This window comes from Pezoporus wallicus, unplaced genomic scaffold (genome assembly GCF_028554395.1).
Source record: "Pezoporus wallicus isolate ANWC-B61680 ecotype Strahan unplaced genomic scaffold, APGP_CSIRO_Pwel_v1 contig_3365, whole genome shotgun sequence".
NCBI lineage: Eukaryota > Metazoa > Chordata > Aves > Psittaciformes > Psittacidae > Pezoporus > Pezoporus wallicus.
Window position 1 is genome coordinate 1526414 of NW_026640883.1, and position 15740 is coordinate 1542153.

Sequence of the window (15740 nt, forward strand, 5' to 3'; positions counted from 1 at the left end):
GAGGATGGCCTAGGTCTATTCTAGTTGTAGAAATGAGGCAGGTGTTTTCCATCACTGTCATATCTATGTTCATCCCCTCTAACTTCTCACTACTCGTTTCCTAAATGAAGCTCCTGGACTAGAGGCTGTGGGACTATCTGTGATGGAGATAGATACCCACTGCAGAAGCAGATGGGGTAGCGTCATTGAGATCAGCCACTAAACTCACTTAACTTAAAAGCAAGGTAAAAATGCTCTTTTTTTTTTGGTGAGGTTTGGTGGGTTTTTTTTGTCCCCCCCCCGCCACGAGCTTTTATGTCTCATTTAAGTGCACTATTTAGTAGGATTTAGCGCCCGTAAGATTCGACAAAGGGAGACTGGTCTCCTGACCACCAGAGTACCACCCTACAGCCTCCCCTCAACCCCAAGTCTTCCTGTGCTATTTCTGTAGTCTCTTTGTTTCCCCCATATAACTGCTGCTGGCAATAGAAGGAAGGAAAGGCTGTGCCCTTCCCTGTGTGTTTTCATCACCTCTGGGCAGATCTGTTCATTAATAACATCCTTGAACTCCCTACCCTTTTGCAGGGAGAAAGGACCAAAGCCCAGGGTGTGTGTCTGGAAGCGGACTCAGTGTGGTATGTTGCTGACTTTATGTCATCCAAGGGCTGTTCAAAACACGAATTACTCATGTGGTTTTATGCTAGCTTGTATTTAGGAAACCTGAACTAGACCATGTGAGAGATATTCAAGTGAGATAGGTTATTGCTGGGCTGGGCAGTGCTGAGGGTAGGAGACATCATCGTGCTGGACTTCCTTCATCCTCTCCTTAGGCAACTCAATGTCTCCTGTGGTCTCTGCTTGGCAGGCTGCATGGCAAAGGCTTGCTGTCTCTCAGGCTCCTTCCAAAGGTCTGAGGTGTCAGATTGCAGCAATGCTAAAAGTGAAAGGTTATTTTGTCTTTATATGCCACAGGATTGCACATTTTGCCTCTGTAGACCATTGCAAATACAGCAGGTTTTTAATGTTTTCCTATTCTTTCTATAAATAAGACCTTTCATCCTGTATTTTGAAAGCTCCCTGCATCCCTGCCTTAACATAAGGATTATGGGGACTTCAGAACAACATTTCCCTTTCTCTCCTTCCTCAGGGCTCTGTGAATCCCAAGTGCCATTTCCCACAAAGTCAATGGTTTGTGTGGCCTCTTTTCTCTCTGTGGGAGAAGTCATGTAACTTTTGATTATTCCTATAAATTTTCCAGGGATGGGGAGCAGAAATGAGATAAGAGTTGTCTATGCTAGCACTATCTGTTCATTTCACCTGCATGCAGTAGCTTCTGCAAGTTGGATGCTAGAAAATCTGTGTTGCCCCTCTTTTTCTCTTCTGATTTTAGCTTTTCCTTAATGATCCTCTCAAAAGGAGGACTTTCTGCCTTGTGGTGCCTGGAAGACATCCTTGAATTTTGCAAGGGATCCAGAGATGTGTTGCAAAGTTGTTGTGCTCAAAGAGAGCAAACTGACTGCTTGTTATCCGAGCAGGGTAACTTGCTTCTCACCATTTTGAGCCAGGATAGCATTTATTTGTATGTTGTCTTTCCAAGCATCTCTGATAGGCATGGGCTCCTGGGAGATGCTCTGGTGCAGTTTACAGCATTCTCCCTTTATTGATGAGCAGTTGACTGAGGGATCTGTTTTGCTATTACTTATTTATTGAGCTGTGGCAGACTGCTGCCTTATGAGCACAAAGCAAAGTGGGACATTGAGCCATGCAACTGGATAATACAACAATGTAGAGGTGCTTTTAGTTTCCTTATCTTTGTTTCTTTTTATATATATGACATAGCAAACAGTACTCCGCTCCACAAATGGGAAAATACAGTTGACTCAAAGAAAAGGGAATGTGTCATGAGCAGCATGTGCTGTGACAGTGGTTGATGCCCCACTGGCACCCATCCTCATACGTGAAGGAGAAAGCCTTTCTCTTTATAGCTTTTCCTTGCCTTCCATTTGGGTAGAGCAGCAGTAGGGATGACCTTGTGCATCCCTGTCTCATCCTCAGATCCGCAGAAGGGTGAGCAGAGACTGGTTTGGGGATGGGAGGAAGATGGACATGGAAGGGGACTATTCTACATGGAGAGAGGAGTGATGAATGACCAGTGAGATCCTGGTCTCCATACACAACCTTGGTCTGACTCAGGCAACCAGCAGAGCCTGCAAGAGATGTTTTGCTCATAAGCCTCAAAGCAAGAAAGTGTACTAGTCATGTTTCCCAACAGCTGATGGTGTAAACACAGTGAAAGGAGTGAGCTGCAGTTTAAGAGGGTGCTGTGGACATGTTACTCTCTGTGGACCGGATATGGAACAAACCCTGTAACTTGTACCAAGGATTCCAGCTGTGGGCTTTTATTTCAGGATTTCATTGCTGTTGACAGTCAGTCAACCTTCAGATTCCCTCTGGATGCTGAAGATAGCATGTGCTGACCAAAGTTGCTGCATGGGTTATCTCTGGGAAAAGAGATTTTGCTTTTGATCCAGTTCTATTTTCACATTACAGGTGAGAAAACTCACCCTTGAAATTGCTGCTTTGCTGAGTGCATGAGCAACAAAGTGGTGGCTGCACAGAAAGTTACACATAGAAGGTGGCCTGGGAACTGTGGGAAGGGTTCCTTTGGGCTTCAGTGGCACATCAGACTGGGTGCACTGTGTGCAGTGAACAGTTTGAGGTGTCCCATTCCCTGTTCCATAATTAACTTTGGTGGAACTGGGATGTTCACATGTTTGTTATCAAAAATTTGTCTGCTCTTGGTTGAACAATTAATCGCTTCTGACATGTCAATAATGAGTTTTCATTCACTGCTCCGCTCCCTGGCACATGATAGATATCTTCATGACAGTGCCTCTACTTACTGGTTGGGTGATTGTAGCTGTATGGTTTGGGATGGGAAACATACTTTCTCCAAACATTCTTCTTAGCACAGTTTTGCTTGTCTGTGCATTTATCAGTGATGAATACAACTTATTTCCACATATGGTGGGTTTTTATTTGCCTCTAGTGTTTTAGAGCATTGCAAATGTCTAAGATCCAGTTGAGAGAGAACCATCATATCATGGCTGTGTTGTAAGGCTTGGGAAATGAGGTGAGGCATTCATGCTGTTTGTTTTTTTTGCATCTTTCAACACTGAAGTGGGTTTAATTTTTTTTTTTTTTAATTTAATGCTATAAACACTATTTGAATACGAAGAAATGGCAAAAGAACTTGCTTCTGCAGGGATGCTTCCTATACACAAACAGTAATCACAAAAGATGCTGAGCTTAAGCCGTGAGATTTGCAATGATTACCATCTCTCTGGGGCTGGTACTGAGGAACCTGACAAGTGTCACAGCTGGTCCCTCACCAGCAATGGTCCATTAAAATGTCTGCTGCTTGGCTTGCGTCTCTTGTGGGAAGAGGGGCAGAGGAGTGGGCAGCTTTTGAGCACTGTGGTCCTGGTTCTGCGCATCTGGTGCTGGTTACCTCTCCCGTATCACCTGGGGTCTGACCCACTGCTGGCCAGAGATGGCAGTCTGAGGTCCTCAAAGAACTTGGGATCTGACCCATTTTTGACATCCCTGACTTTTACTAGATGTCAGCATTCATGCAGTGTTACTCTTCCTCCTCCACATCTTGCCGGGTATCAGAGCTCTCTGTCTCCATGGTGCCTTTTCATATTACTCTTTGCTTATTGAAGAAGGGGGAAGAAAGCCAGGTGGTGTCAGGCTCCATTGTGCATGCTGCCAATTCACCCTCTTACAGCCCTGCTCTGTAATTTTTTGTACGTGATTAAAGGGGCATCATTTCACTTTCTGCTGTAAATGTGTTTTCAGAACTCTCTAACAAGGTTTTGCAAGTGTGTAGAGAATAACTGAAGAACTCCCGCGCTTTCTTCTTCTGAAGATGAAACCTCCACATTTTATTATTTTGACTAAAAAACATGAACACCTGACCTGCTAGGTAAAAAGCAGATGGCAGAAGCTTGAGGGATAGTGTGCACACACACAACATCTGCTATGCAGATAGTATTCAGAAAACAATGATATCAGAGCCTGTTGCATTCTAAGGGCTGTAAATTGTGAAATGTCTTTAACAAACACAGTTCTCAGAATGGGACCTAACCCCAGATTTGACTGCCCTGAAAAGCTGGAGCTGGATCTAGTTGTGGTCTCTTGATAATGCTTTGCTCCTTACCCAAAGGTTATCTGAGGTTAGTGGGAGATGATCCACCTGATCCCCAGTTCCTCATGTCTTCCTTCTGCTGTTTCCCAGTGCAGGTCTGTCGCCTGCATGACTAAGTATCCCTAGGTTCTGATGTGATAGTCCAAGGCCTGTTTCTCTGTTCTGCCTTATCTTCATTACGTGTTCTGTGCTCAGAAAGATAATAATTTCTGAATACCAAGCTTTCCATAGTGACTGCTCAGCAGCCATCACATGATCTTCAAGATACAAGGCCAGCTGCTTTCATTTATACTGGATAAGATGCTGGCCTCTGAGGCTTATATGATTAGTTCTCAAACATTAATAATTTAGAGAAATATTTTGCCTTTTACATTCCAAGAAGTGAAGTTTATGAGGGCTACTTCTATAACAAATTATTTACAACAAATTTTACCCAAATTCTTTTCCATTCTTGAGCGTGCATCTTAATCTCTATGTTGTATTTTTATCTTTTTGCCTCTCATATGTTCTTGTTTTGTGCCTTTATAGATTCAGCATGGCTCTCCAAATGGAAAATCTCTTTCTAAATATGACTCAGCATAACCAGCCTTTACAAGGTTTAAAACTCTTCAGATTATGACACCTTCATACTGTGAAAATGGAAGTTTAAAATCATCTGCTGCCTATAGTACATTATTTATCTCATAGGCTATTAACTACAGCAATTTGTATGAGTCTAATGTAGCAAATGTCAGATGTTGTTTTCGTTTCTGCTTTTATTTTGCTTCATTGGCAAAATTCTTATTGATTTCAGTTGTGGCAGATTAAGCTGCGCATATGTTTCATTTTCATGAGCCAGCAAAAATGTATTTCCCTCTTTATTGTGCCCATCTCCTCTCCTGTAAATATTTCTGCACATCTTTACAAAACTCTCCCACTCAAATTTTGGCATCTTCCAAGTCTCCTTCCTCAGCTCACATTGTCTAAATCCCAAGTATTTGCTCAGACTGTGGCCTTACCCAGGTAAGTGTCCATCCCGGCTGTGTGATAGAGAGACTGCTTCTGTTTGCTAGGAGGTGAAACAAGGTATTGAATAACAATGTTTTTCTGTGTCACCTGAGTTTTGAGGTCAGACTGTTAGGTGTTTTGCAGGCTTGAAAAGCAGCAGATTGCTAAATGGTATCAGCAGTATACAGTAGATTGTGGGGAAAGAAGTACAAGCTTCTGATATTTAGGTTTGCCTGAACAATATCCAGAATGGAATGATTAGCAAGGAAACTCTGTTTCTGAGCATCCAGGGGCAGACGGCTCCTTTCCATCCTCAACAAGAGCAACTGATTTGTAGGGGAGTTACTAGGGTCACTGTGGCATGGGTTGCCCACCTTTCATACATAAGATCTTAAATAAACCTCTGTCTTGACAGGTGGTAACTGGGGTTTGTCTTGATGATCTGTGAAAACCACAAACTCCTAGGACATGGATCTTGAGTAGACTTCTAACTGTTAAAAAGACCATTATCTGAAATAACATAACGTCCATGTAATGTACAGGCCTGTCCTGCTAACAGTGAACATGCAGAGATACTAATCTCTTATGCCTATGTATAATGTTCCCATCTTAATCTAGATGGATGGAAAAGACTTATACTTCTAAGCTACTCTACATTAATGAAAAACATTCTTCTCTCCTGTCCCCCAAACACACTCTGCAGCTGCAGGGAAAATAGTCTCTGAAGTGGGAGTGAGACCACAGTCAGAGCTTGAAGAGGTCTTGGAAATCTCAGTGGACTGCGTACACTCTATGTGAATTAGAAGTGAATCACAGTGCAGTTTGATAAAGATCTGGTTGAAGCTGGGGAGCACTGAGCATCAACTGTCCGTGCTTTCTCTTTGGAGGTTAAGCCTGAGTGAGACTCAAGTAGGGATTCCCTTGGAAAGAGCATCAGTCTTCTATAGTCAAGGACATACTGCTGCCACCAAAGCTTTGGTATTGGCTCCTAAAGTTACAAGGCAGGATGTCTGAAAACGTCCACTTCTGCCCTGACAGGTCAGAAACATTGGCAAAGAGTGTGGTGGCTGATCTACCCCGAGAGAAACATGCAAATTTGTTTTCAACAGAGCAGCCTAGTTGTACACTTGGTGTAAGCCTGATTAAAGACCGTACATGCATTATTAAGTCTGTTGTTACAACTGTGTTGCTAAAGCTGTTGAATATAGGCATTTTTTCTGTGTGGTTACAAAAAGCTAAAGTGACAAAAGTTGTCATAGTCGACATGTAGCTGCACAGGTAAAAATGCTTTTGTGCAGATAAAACATCTCCAGGACATAAGAACATCCGAGTTAAGATGACCTGATAGGGAAGGAGAGACACTGTTTGTCGTAAATGATGTCATTGCTGATTTTTACCACCCTGGGGTATGGCTCACGGGTCACCTTGAGAAAGCAAACAACTGCTCAGAAAAGCTTAGGGTTTTTGAGTCATCCTGTGGAGCATACACTTTGGTCCTAATAAACATTATTTATACCTCATTGAAACTCAACTTCTTTGGTTCTAATTCTGTGTAGGAATCACAAACATTATTTTTAGATCCTCATGCTGAATGGAGTTCAGATGCATTTTATCTGCTCAGTGACCAGTTGTGCTGGGGTCATATTCTGCCTATTATTAGGAATACGTGAATTTAATAAAATCTCTAGTTTTTATACAAGCAAACTGTGTTTTTGTTTCTCAGATAGGTATGATTTCACCTATACAATTTCTGTATTCAAGACATTTTCTCGTGTTTCACCAAACCCAAATGCTAGTTTGGGAGACCGAAAGAAGGGTGGGAAGAAGCAGAATCTAAGTAAAACATATGTTGAATGGGAAAAAAGTCAGTCATCCTGGGTTCTGGGCCTGTGATTATTTCCACATGCCTGGACTGTATCGCTGTGCTGTGTGCCATTAATGTCATTAGATGCTTTATGCCAGAGTGGATTTTTTGCACATGCTGATGAGATTGCAGGACTGGGACCTTGATGAGTAAATGCTGCCAGTGCTGTATTGGCACCATGAGGGTGCATGCTGCACATGGATGTCTGCACCCTTCCAAGCCCCTTCTTGTGCTGTGTGTGTGATCACTTGCCCAGCCAGCCCAGGAGTTCCCTTAGTGCTGCTAACTGCCTAGCTGGTTAAACCACCCTCAGGCCGCAGAGTTTGTCCTCAGCCCTTTCTAAGAAAAGCAAACAAGAAGACTGGGCAATCAACCCTCACCTTGTAAAAATGGGTATTTTTAACTGATGCTTGATGCTGGAAGAAGACGTAGTTAAAAACAAGCTTAATGTTCCTATTCAGAGGTGCCTGTGTGCTGGGAAGAAATGCCAGCCCTTCCCCTTGTTTTTGTTGGGGTTGGTTTGTGAGAACATGAGACCTTGGGAGCCATTGCCATTCCCTTTGGTTCCTGGTGAAAGGAAAAGAGATTTGATTGCTCCCTCCAGATAAAAACACAGAGGATTCTTTTCCCTTTTCTTTGCTTTTTTTGTTGTTGTTTGAGCCTGCCAGATTGGTCTGCTCTCTGCTCTCCAAGTGCGTAGGCGGTGCAGAAGAGGATGCTGAGACAAAGAATGAGGGAGGGACGAAAGAGAAGTGAAAAAGACCTTTGGATTGGAGGCACAGTGTATGGGAAGAAGAGAAGCAATGGCAGAGGCAGCTCTGTTTTGGTTTGCAAAAGTTTGCAGCAGATCAGATGAAGCTGTGGTAGGTCAGAGACACTCAGTCTACATGCTGTAGTGATGAATATATCAGCATGTCTTAGATCTTAGGCATACAGGCATTTTTCTGTGTTTGTGGTAATTTTATGAAGCTCATGTCCTATTGATATCTGATCCCTCCTGGAAATCGGGATGTTGGATAGAGGAGAATATGACCATTGCTCTACTCAGTACAGTATCTGCATTTTACATTCATCTGCTTTGTGCTGTGATAATGTAGGTCCAAAACAAGTGGCATTTTGTGAAGGTAAGGCTCGGGTTGTTTTTGTACTGATTAAATCCTGTTTTCCTGAATTGAAGAACCAAAACTCATTTCTCATTCCAATAATAGCTGCCACCAGTCGACCGCATCTGGCTTGTGCTCTTTCATGATACTTTTGTGAGACCAAATTACATGTAAAATGTCTTCTGAGTAATAGCAGAAAGGCGTTTAAAGATATAACAATGGAGGAAAGGTAAAATTCAGATATAGCTTGAAAAGCCACCTCTTGGGGAGGTACAAGACAGCAGTATCTGGTGAGGAGAGCAGGAGGCTGGAGAAGAGGGACCAACAGATGAACAGAGGGAGTGGGAAAGGCCAACTCATGTAACAGGTGTTACATGATTTATTTTGTATTTATACCTGCAAGATTCGTCTTGCCTGAGCTGGAAAATTCAACCTTGCCATATGTTTTGCCCTTGGAGTGTATGACTTCCAGCTCCGTTGGTACCTTGAAGTTTAATGTAAAAGAGCTTGCGAAAGCAGCCCTAGAAAGGCAAGTTTTGTAAATCAACCCCATTTCCTGTAGGATAGCCCTGTAGCAGGAGGCAGGGAAGTTTTGGAGTGAGAAGGGGTGCAGGGGAGCCAGTCCTGTAGGACTTAAGGACTTTATTCTGCAACCCCAGGAACCTTTCCAAACCCAGGCTTGGGTTGTGGGTGCACATGCTGGGGTATGCTGTCTCGTGGATGTGCGGCGTGGTCCTGCCTGCCCATCCTGCTCTTCCAGATGATTTATTTTGGCCCATGCTGCCCTTCACCACCCTCTCTGAAGGACTTTCTACAGGATAATAAAAAGGTGTTTCTCTGCTGGGCTAATATTTACATCACAAACACATATGGTGCCTTTGCTTGGTTACAAACATCAGTGCATGCAAGTGAGAGGCTTTCCTCAAAAAGGGTGGGACAGGAAACAGAGGTTATTCTCTCCTGTTACTGTATTTACTGAGAAAACCCTTTAGAAATTACACTTCTACGTTGAGGGAACATTATTAAGATTACAAAGTCAAGCTCCCAAAGCATGCTGGAGTGGAGATTGCCTATCTAACCTTCATTTGCCCCTGGTGCCAGTGCTTTCTGATTACCTTATTTACCTCTTTGGTTTCACAGAGCTCCTGCCTGTGCTCTTTACAGAGGGCATTGAAAGAACATTGTTAGAAAGAATTAACCCATTGTTCCTATGGTCCTCTTTTAACTTTTTGCAAAGCCTCAAAATACACTTCTTTAGCTCAGGTGGAGGCATCACTTCTTCCTACAGCAATATTGTGGAAAAAAAAAGTGTTGTTTGCTCAACAGTCACATGTTAAATGGAAAATGCCATAAAAATGCTGATGATTCCAGCTGGTAATTTCATTTTTCAGTGCAGAGTTTGCATGTTGCCTATGATAAAGTGTGAATGAGTTACTTGTATTATGTGAAATGTAAATACATTGTACCAGTATTCCCTGTAGCTCTTTGTGGAAAAGTACTATGCTCGTATAGCTAAAGGCTGTCGTAGTGCCTTATCACATGGGATGGTACTGTTCAAAGTTTCCAGAAGTTTAATAACCCCAGAAATGGGCTTTAAAGAAGAGATTTCTCACCCTTGCTGGTGCTGTGCTGTGCCCCCAGCCAGAGTAAAGATATTCATATGAAACTAAAGAAAATTGTTGCTTTAAGATAGAAACTTTAGTTTTCTTTCTGATTCTTATGCTTGTTCTGATAGCAAGTCGGCTTCCTTGAGTGAATGTTATAAATCAGCATTTTATTTCTTTTTAATTATTTATTAATTATTATTTATTTATTTTTAATTACAAGGATTCTTTTATCTTTGTTTTCCATTATCCTAAGATCTTTTGACTCTTCTGCTTGAAGAGTTAGTCTGAAATGGCAGCAAGAGGCTAAGTTATTCATGTTAATTTAGCATATAAATGAAGGCCAGAACTGGAGGCATTTGAAGGCTCAGTTGATGTCATGCATAGCATGAGGCTTTCCCACAGGAACGGTCTTTTGGCAGAGTCCAGGTGATCTTGCCCCAAAGCAGGCACAGGTTTTCTGTATTATCTGAATGCTACTTTTCAGAAATGCTATTTAGTCCAAGGCAATGCTTTATGGCAAGGCACGTCTTACACTGAATTGTCATTTTCAGTCTCCGCTACTGAGTTTTCTCAATAGATTATCCCAAAAGTATTCAAGGAGGAGGGGCACTCTTGGCTTCTGGAGCATTAATTTCTTTCCTGACACCTTCATGCATGGAGTCACTGTTTTTGAAGATAAACCCAGCTTCCAGTGGGGGCTTGCAAGCATCATTCACATTGCTGATAGAAAAACATTGTGCAACTTGGCCTAAGGTCAGTTCAGTTCCTTGGCTTGGAATTCCTTCTTCTTGCTCAGCCTCCTGCCCCTTTCCAGCACCGCTGTTCCCCACTTCTGATCCTGCAGATGGTAGCACAGGAGGTCAGGATAAAACATGGAGTGTTGGCAGGGCCAGGGTTAAGCCTGTGCCAGCTTTGGCTTTACATGAAGAGGCGCTGAAGCCCCCAAGCAGTTACATGAGACCTCAGGGTCACCTATCCCTGCTGTCCCCTCTTCACCTAATCAGTTTGCATCCTGGACATCCATTACAACACCTTGCTGATGTCTTCATTGCCCTACCAAGAGGCAAGCTGCGCAGCTGCAGCTCCTGTCACTGAAGCAAACACAACTGATGTCTCATTTATGCTGAGTGCAAATGTGAGGTGGATATTCACGTAAAGATTTTCCCTGTCCTTAAATTCCCCTTCCTGCTGTTCCTGCAGAGAATTCCACCAGAGTAACTGAATGCCTGCGGTAGCAGTCATGGTGCTGTAGTTTGTAGGTTTGAGTGGTCATTTCGATTTTAAGAATTTCAGCCAGGATTTGGATTTCCTTTGACTTACACGTTGAGAATGTGGCTTTCATCCAGAGTTGCAGCTTTATAGTAATGCTTAATAATGACGTAGAATCATAGAATAGTTAGGGTTGGAAAGGACCTTAAGATCACCTAGTTCCACCCCCCTGCCAACTCAATATATTCTCAGATGCCTGCATAAACATTAATCAGCATACCTTTTGCTAGGGCAGTATCTGTACCCTTGCATTACAGATACAGAATTGGAAGTAGAGACATATCTTTCATCTAAACCTCCTCCATTAATGCCAATAAATTAATATCAAAAGGATGCATAGAATGCAAGATTTCCTAGCTCTGGCCCCTGTTTCTTGTGCACTAGCATGCTGGTGAGATGTTTTCTTTTGGATGCTTTACTGCTGAGTTCTCAACATCATTTTTTCTTTGGAGTTACAGTGGCAGAGATTCGTGGAGGAAATCTGCTTTTGGTACAGGTGAAGTGTCCTCCCCCTAATAGCAGTCAGAGAATTGTGCTGAGAAAAGACCTGAGAATGAATTCCCCTAAATTCTCCCATCTTCCCAGATGAGAGTGAAAAAAGACAATTTCTAATCACTCTCTTACCATAAAGTCAAGTGCAAGTGGTAATAGAGAAACTGAGAGCACCTTTTTAAACATAAAAATCGTTAAAAGAAGATTCCCTGTTCTTGGCAAGTATCTGATGTTCACAGTTCCTTCCTTTTCCCCATACTGATATTCAAGGAAGCTTTTCCAACCCTTTCTTTAAGGGGAGGTCTCTAAAATAAGCACCATTAAAATCCCCATCAAGAGAGGGTTTATTGCTTGTTTCGTCTTGCTTGTGAAGAGTAAATTCCAATTCTCCATAGACCCAAATACACTCCCAAAAGAGTTTTAGTTGTGTGAGGCTCACATGAACTGGAATTCCGTTTTCCTGGCCTTGCCTGTGTATTGTGTAATCTTTTCCTCGATCTCCATGAGATGGATTCTTCATCCTCTCTTTTCCTGTTTCTTTGTACCTTTTTCTGTGTCTCCCCCTGTGCAAAGCATGTCTATGCAGAACTGGTTTTCCCTGCCAAGGTCCCCTGCAGGTATCTTTGTTGCTTTCCCCCAGTTGGGGTGGAATGTGCTGTTTGGCTGTGTAGGAATGTTTTTTCCCAGACCGTGGTGGATCTCCAACCTCCTCCTTCCTTGACTGCTAGTCTTCTAGCCAGGACACCAGGGAAGCAATGAAGGTATTTGTGGCCCCATGACTTCATACCCAAACCTGCTGCCTAATGTGCAGGGCTGGGGGTTTTATCCCATGAGGAATGAAGAACGTGCCCTCTTGTTTGCTCAAGGCCACTTGGAAAGATCCAAGGTTTTAGTCTAATATGCAGCCTGATGACCGTGAATCTATCTACAGAAGCCTTTTGCAGCCTCAGCATCCTACTCTTGCAGTTAATAAGTATATTTAGCAAGATCAGACACTGCCCCAAAATAGTCCTGCAGCAGATTCCTACTGGCTTGGACAGCAGCACTGCTGGAGTTTGCTGGATGTTGTTCACAAATGGGAATGGATTTAGGGGCTGGGATTCTGCTGGGTCCAGCCCTTATACCTTTGTCAGTGATTTTGAAGGGAGCACAAATGGGGATGATATTGATTTTTTAAACTTGATGCCAAACTGGGAGGCCTTGCCTATATTGGCAAGGGCAAAGAAATACCCTAAGGGGACCTAGAGGTATCAGCAGAGAACTGTAAAATAAGAACTGTGTTGTAGATCGGTTCTCTCTGTCTAGAAAAAAAATCAGAAACACAAAAGACTGAAAAGGAATTTGGCAAAGGGCAAGGTTTGAAATGGACTTGGAGGTGATGAGAACAAATCAGGAGTAGGTTTCAGCATGACATGGCTGTGAAGGAAAGATTTACCATATGGCAGATAATCCTGGAGGAATTATCATGCAACAGGGCAGACAGGCTGTTTGACTACCATGGATGGCCTTGTGGGACTATGTCCCCCAGGAGCTGCTCCACAGCAGTGGGGGAAGTGCAGGAGAGGGGATGCTGGATTTTTTTCCGAAAGAAAGAAAAAAAAAAAGAAAGTAAAGAAACCACCAATTTTAAAATTAATTGAAATTGTCATTTTCTGCCAAACGGGATGACTCATTTTGGCAGTTTGCCCTCTTGAACCTCTCCCTCAGACAAACAAACAAAGCCAATAAGTTGCAAAAAATAATCTGAAAAGATAACAATCCAAAATTTTCCTTTTGGTATATTCAAAACAAAGGGCTTAATGGTGTTTTTTTTTTTTTTGTTGTTTGTTTTTTTTTTTTTAAGACATCATTTCAGAGCTGGATTCAATGACCATAACTTGAAAAAATGAGGTAAAAATAACTCTGAAAATAAAATGCTTCATTTTGAGTTAAAGAAACATTTTGTTCAGTGAGACGCACAAAGCATTCGGTTTTGGGCCCACATGAAATGATATTTTTTTTTCCTAGCAATCTCTTGGTTGAGGCAGTGAACCAAGAAGTCAATTATCCACAGAGCTGTAGCAAGGTTAAGGTAAAGATGGAAAGCAGAGCTGAAATGAGGAACTGAGGGAGAACGTCCAAGTCAATCTCCATTCCTCCAAGTGAAATGTGGTGGTTGATGGTGCAAGTGCCCAGACCCTGTGCCGTCACCTGAGCGTGTGGGCTGCCTGCCATGAGACATAACAGGCAATGTCCTTGTGGCATCCGTGGGAGCAGAGCAGGGTGCTGTGATCCAAGAGATGTCCTGAAGCTGCTGGGGTGTGGGGACCATGCTGTAGTGCTCCTAGGGATGTCTTCACCATGCACCGCTGCTGCTGTAAATGCAGCATCATTATTTGGAAAGGGGGGGGGGGTGGGGTGGGGAATAGAAGGGAAAAAAAAAAAAAAGGAATTCTTCTGCCAAGAAACTGCCATAAGCTCTGCAGAGTGTGACTTTGGGCACTGAGGAGCAGAGCAGGCTCAGCTAGGGAAGAGCTGCTGCCTGGCTCTGGAGTCCAGGTGCAAGCTGCCTTGGCTGGGCAAACAGGAGCTGGTGGGTGAGCTTGTAGTTGTGCCTGGCTGCTGCTGGGGGCTTGGGAGGAGTTCCTCTGCCAGGTTGGAAAAGCTGGGTACAGCTTTCCTCACGCACGCAGCGTTAGAGCGAACACCCTGCTTTTCGGCTTGGGCTTTTTTTGCACCTGCATTTTTATTTTTTTCTCTCCAGAAGTGCTGAGACCTCAGCACCCAGCCACCCTAAGCAATAACCTTTACAACACAGGCAAGAGAAAATCTTATTTCTTGACTTGGCTGAGTCGAGGCAGTAGGATGACAGGATTTGCCCAGCACCATGGTAAGAGTTGGGAGGCAGAGCTCCACTCGTGGCTGCAGAAGTTTGACTCCCGCTCCGTTGAGGAGTAAAGAGCAACTGCGGAGTGGCATAAAGATGCATGAGCTAGTTTTAAACTGGGGTATACCGCTGCTGGCTGTGGCAGCTCGGTGCCTGCTGAATTAATTTACCCTTAGAGCAGTGGATAAGAGAGAGGCAGGGAGGTGTGAGTGTGGGCAGGGGCGCGCGGTGCTGGAGATGGAGAGGAGGGAACGAGCAAGTTCCTGCATGAGCTGTGGGGTGCAAAGAGGAACCGAGGGACCAGCCCTGACTGTGGTACCCTGCACACCTCCCTGCACCACCCTCGGCATCCCCCTGCTTTTAATAATGCTGGCCATTATCCATTGGCAGAGGTAATGAGCTGGAGAGCAGGAAGCATTGTATGTGGGCTGAGCATGCAAGCCTCGCACAGAAAGAGTTTAGGGGGGGTAATGTTTTCATTATTACAGTCCGTGGCGAGCCATTCTGCATTTCAAGCACTTTGCCATTAAGTAATTCATAATTTACCAGCAGAGGCCCGTTTGAAGACTCTGGTGCGGTGATGTCTGGTAATACTTTTTGTTTTTACTTTGATTCTTTTTCCCCACTCTAGTGCACTCCAGGGCTTTGCACTGGGATACCAGCCCCTGGGGAGTGAAAGTTTCAAATGGCCCAAGCTGTTTGATTTTCTAAACGAGTTCTTGCATTTCTTTCCCCGTGGAGCTGGCAGCGCCTCCTGCTTTGCCCGTGATGTTGCCAAGGCGCCCGGTACCGCCGCGTTTTGAGTCCCCTCCGGCAGCACCGCTGGCGGTGGCACCGCGGGTGGATGCCGCTGCCGACCGCGGTCCGCTCCGCGGGACGGTGCGTGCGGGGGGCGGGGGGCCACGCCGCACGGATGGAAGGCCGGCAGCTATTTCAGGAAGCCGCGAAGTCTCCTCCTTCTTATGTAAATAAACATGACAGCTCGCAGCGCCGGTGCCGCGGCGGGAGGCGCGGGAGTGGGTGGCTGCGGCCGGCGCGGGGCAGCGGCTCCCGCCTGGGCCGGTGGCTGCGGGAAGGGAACAGCCGCCGGTGGCGGCCCCGCAGGACTGCGTGGCCATGGGCGGGCAGGTGACGAGGAGCCTGCTCTACGGTAAGGACCGGGGCAGCGGGCAGGGCAAGGTGCGGCGAGGTGATGCGGCTGTGTCAGCCCCGTCCTCCCGAGCATCCCGCGGCGGAGAGCGGCCGGCGGGAGGCAGCCGGGCTGGGGTGCGCTGGGCTCGCTGGGGTGCCAGGGACGAGGGATGAGCACCTGTCTGCACAGCGCTGGCGGGTTGCGGGTAGGTGGCAGGGGCGAAAAGAAAGT

General features: G+C 44.7%; 1 protein-coding gene across 4 annotated transcripts in view; it reads left to right on the forward strand.

Annotated features, from left to right (window-relative positions):
- NEURL1 (neuralized E3 ubiquitin protein ligase 1) overlaps positions 1-15740 on the forward strand; it is a 157625-nt gene that overhangs the window by 54580 nt on the left and 87305 nt on the right. Inside the window, exon 1 of one of the 4 annotated variants that reach the window (XM_057421004.1) lies at positions 14842-14964. The exons of 2 other annotated variants lie outside the window; for them this stretch is intronic. In XM_057421004.1, coding sequence (XP_057276987.1) covers positions 14958-14964 — 7 coding nt within the window. In that variant the 5' untranslated portion in view covers positions 14842-14957. Of the gene's footprint in view, positions 1-14841; positions 14965-15363; positions 15528-15740 lie in introns of those variants that run through there. One more of the 4 variants, XM_057421003.1, reaches the window with a different exon arrangement.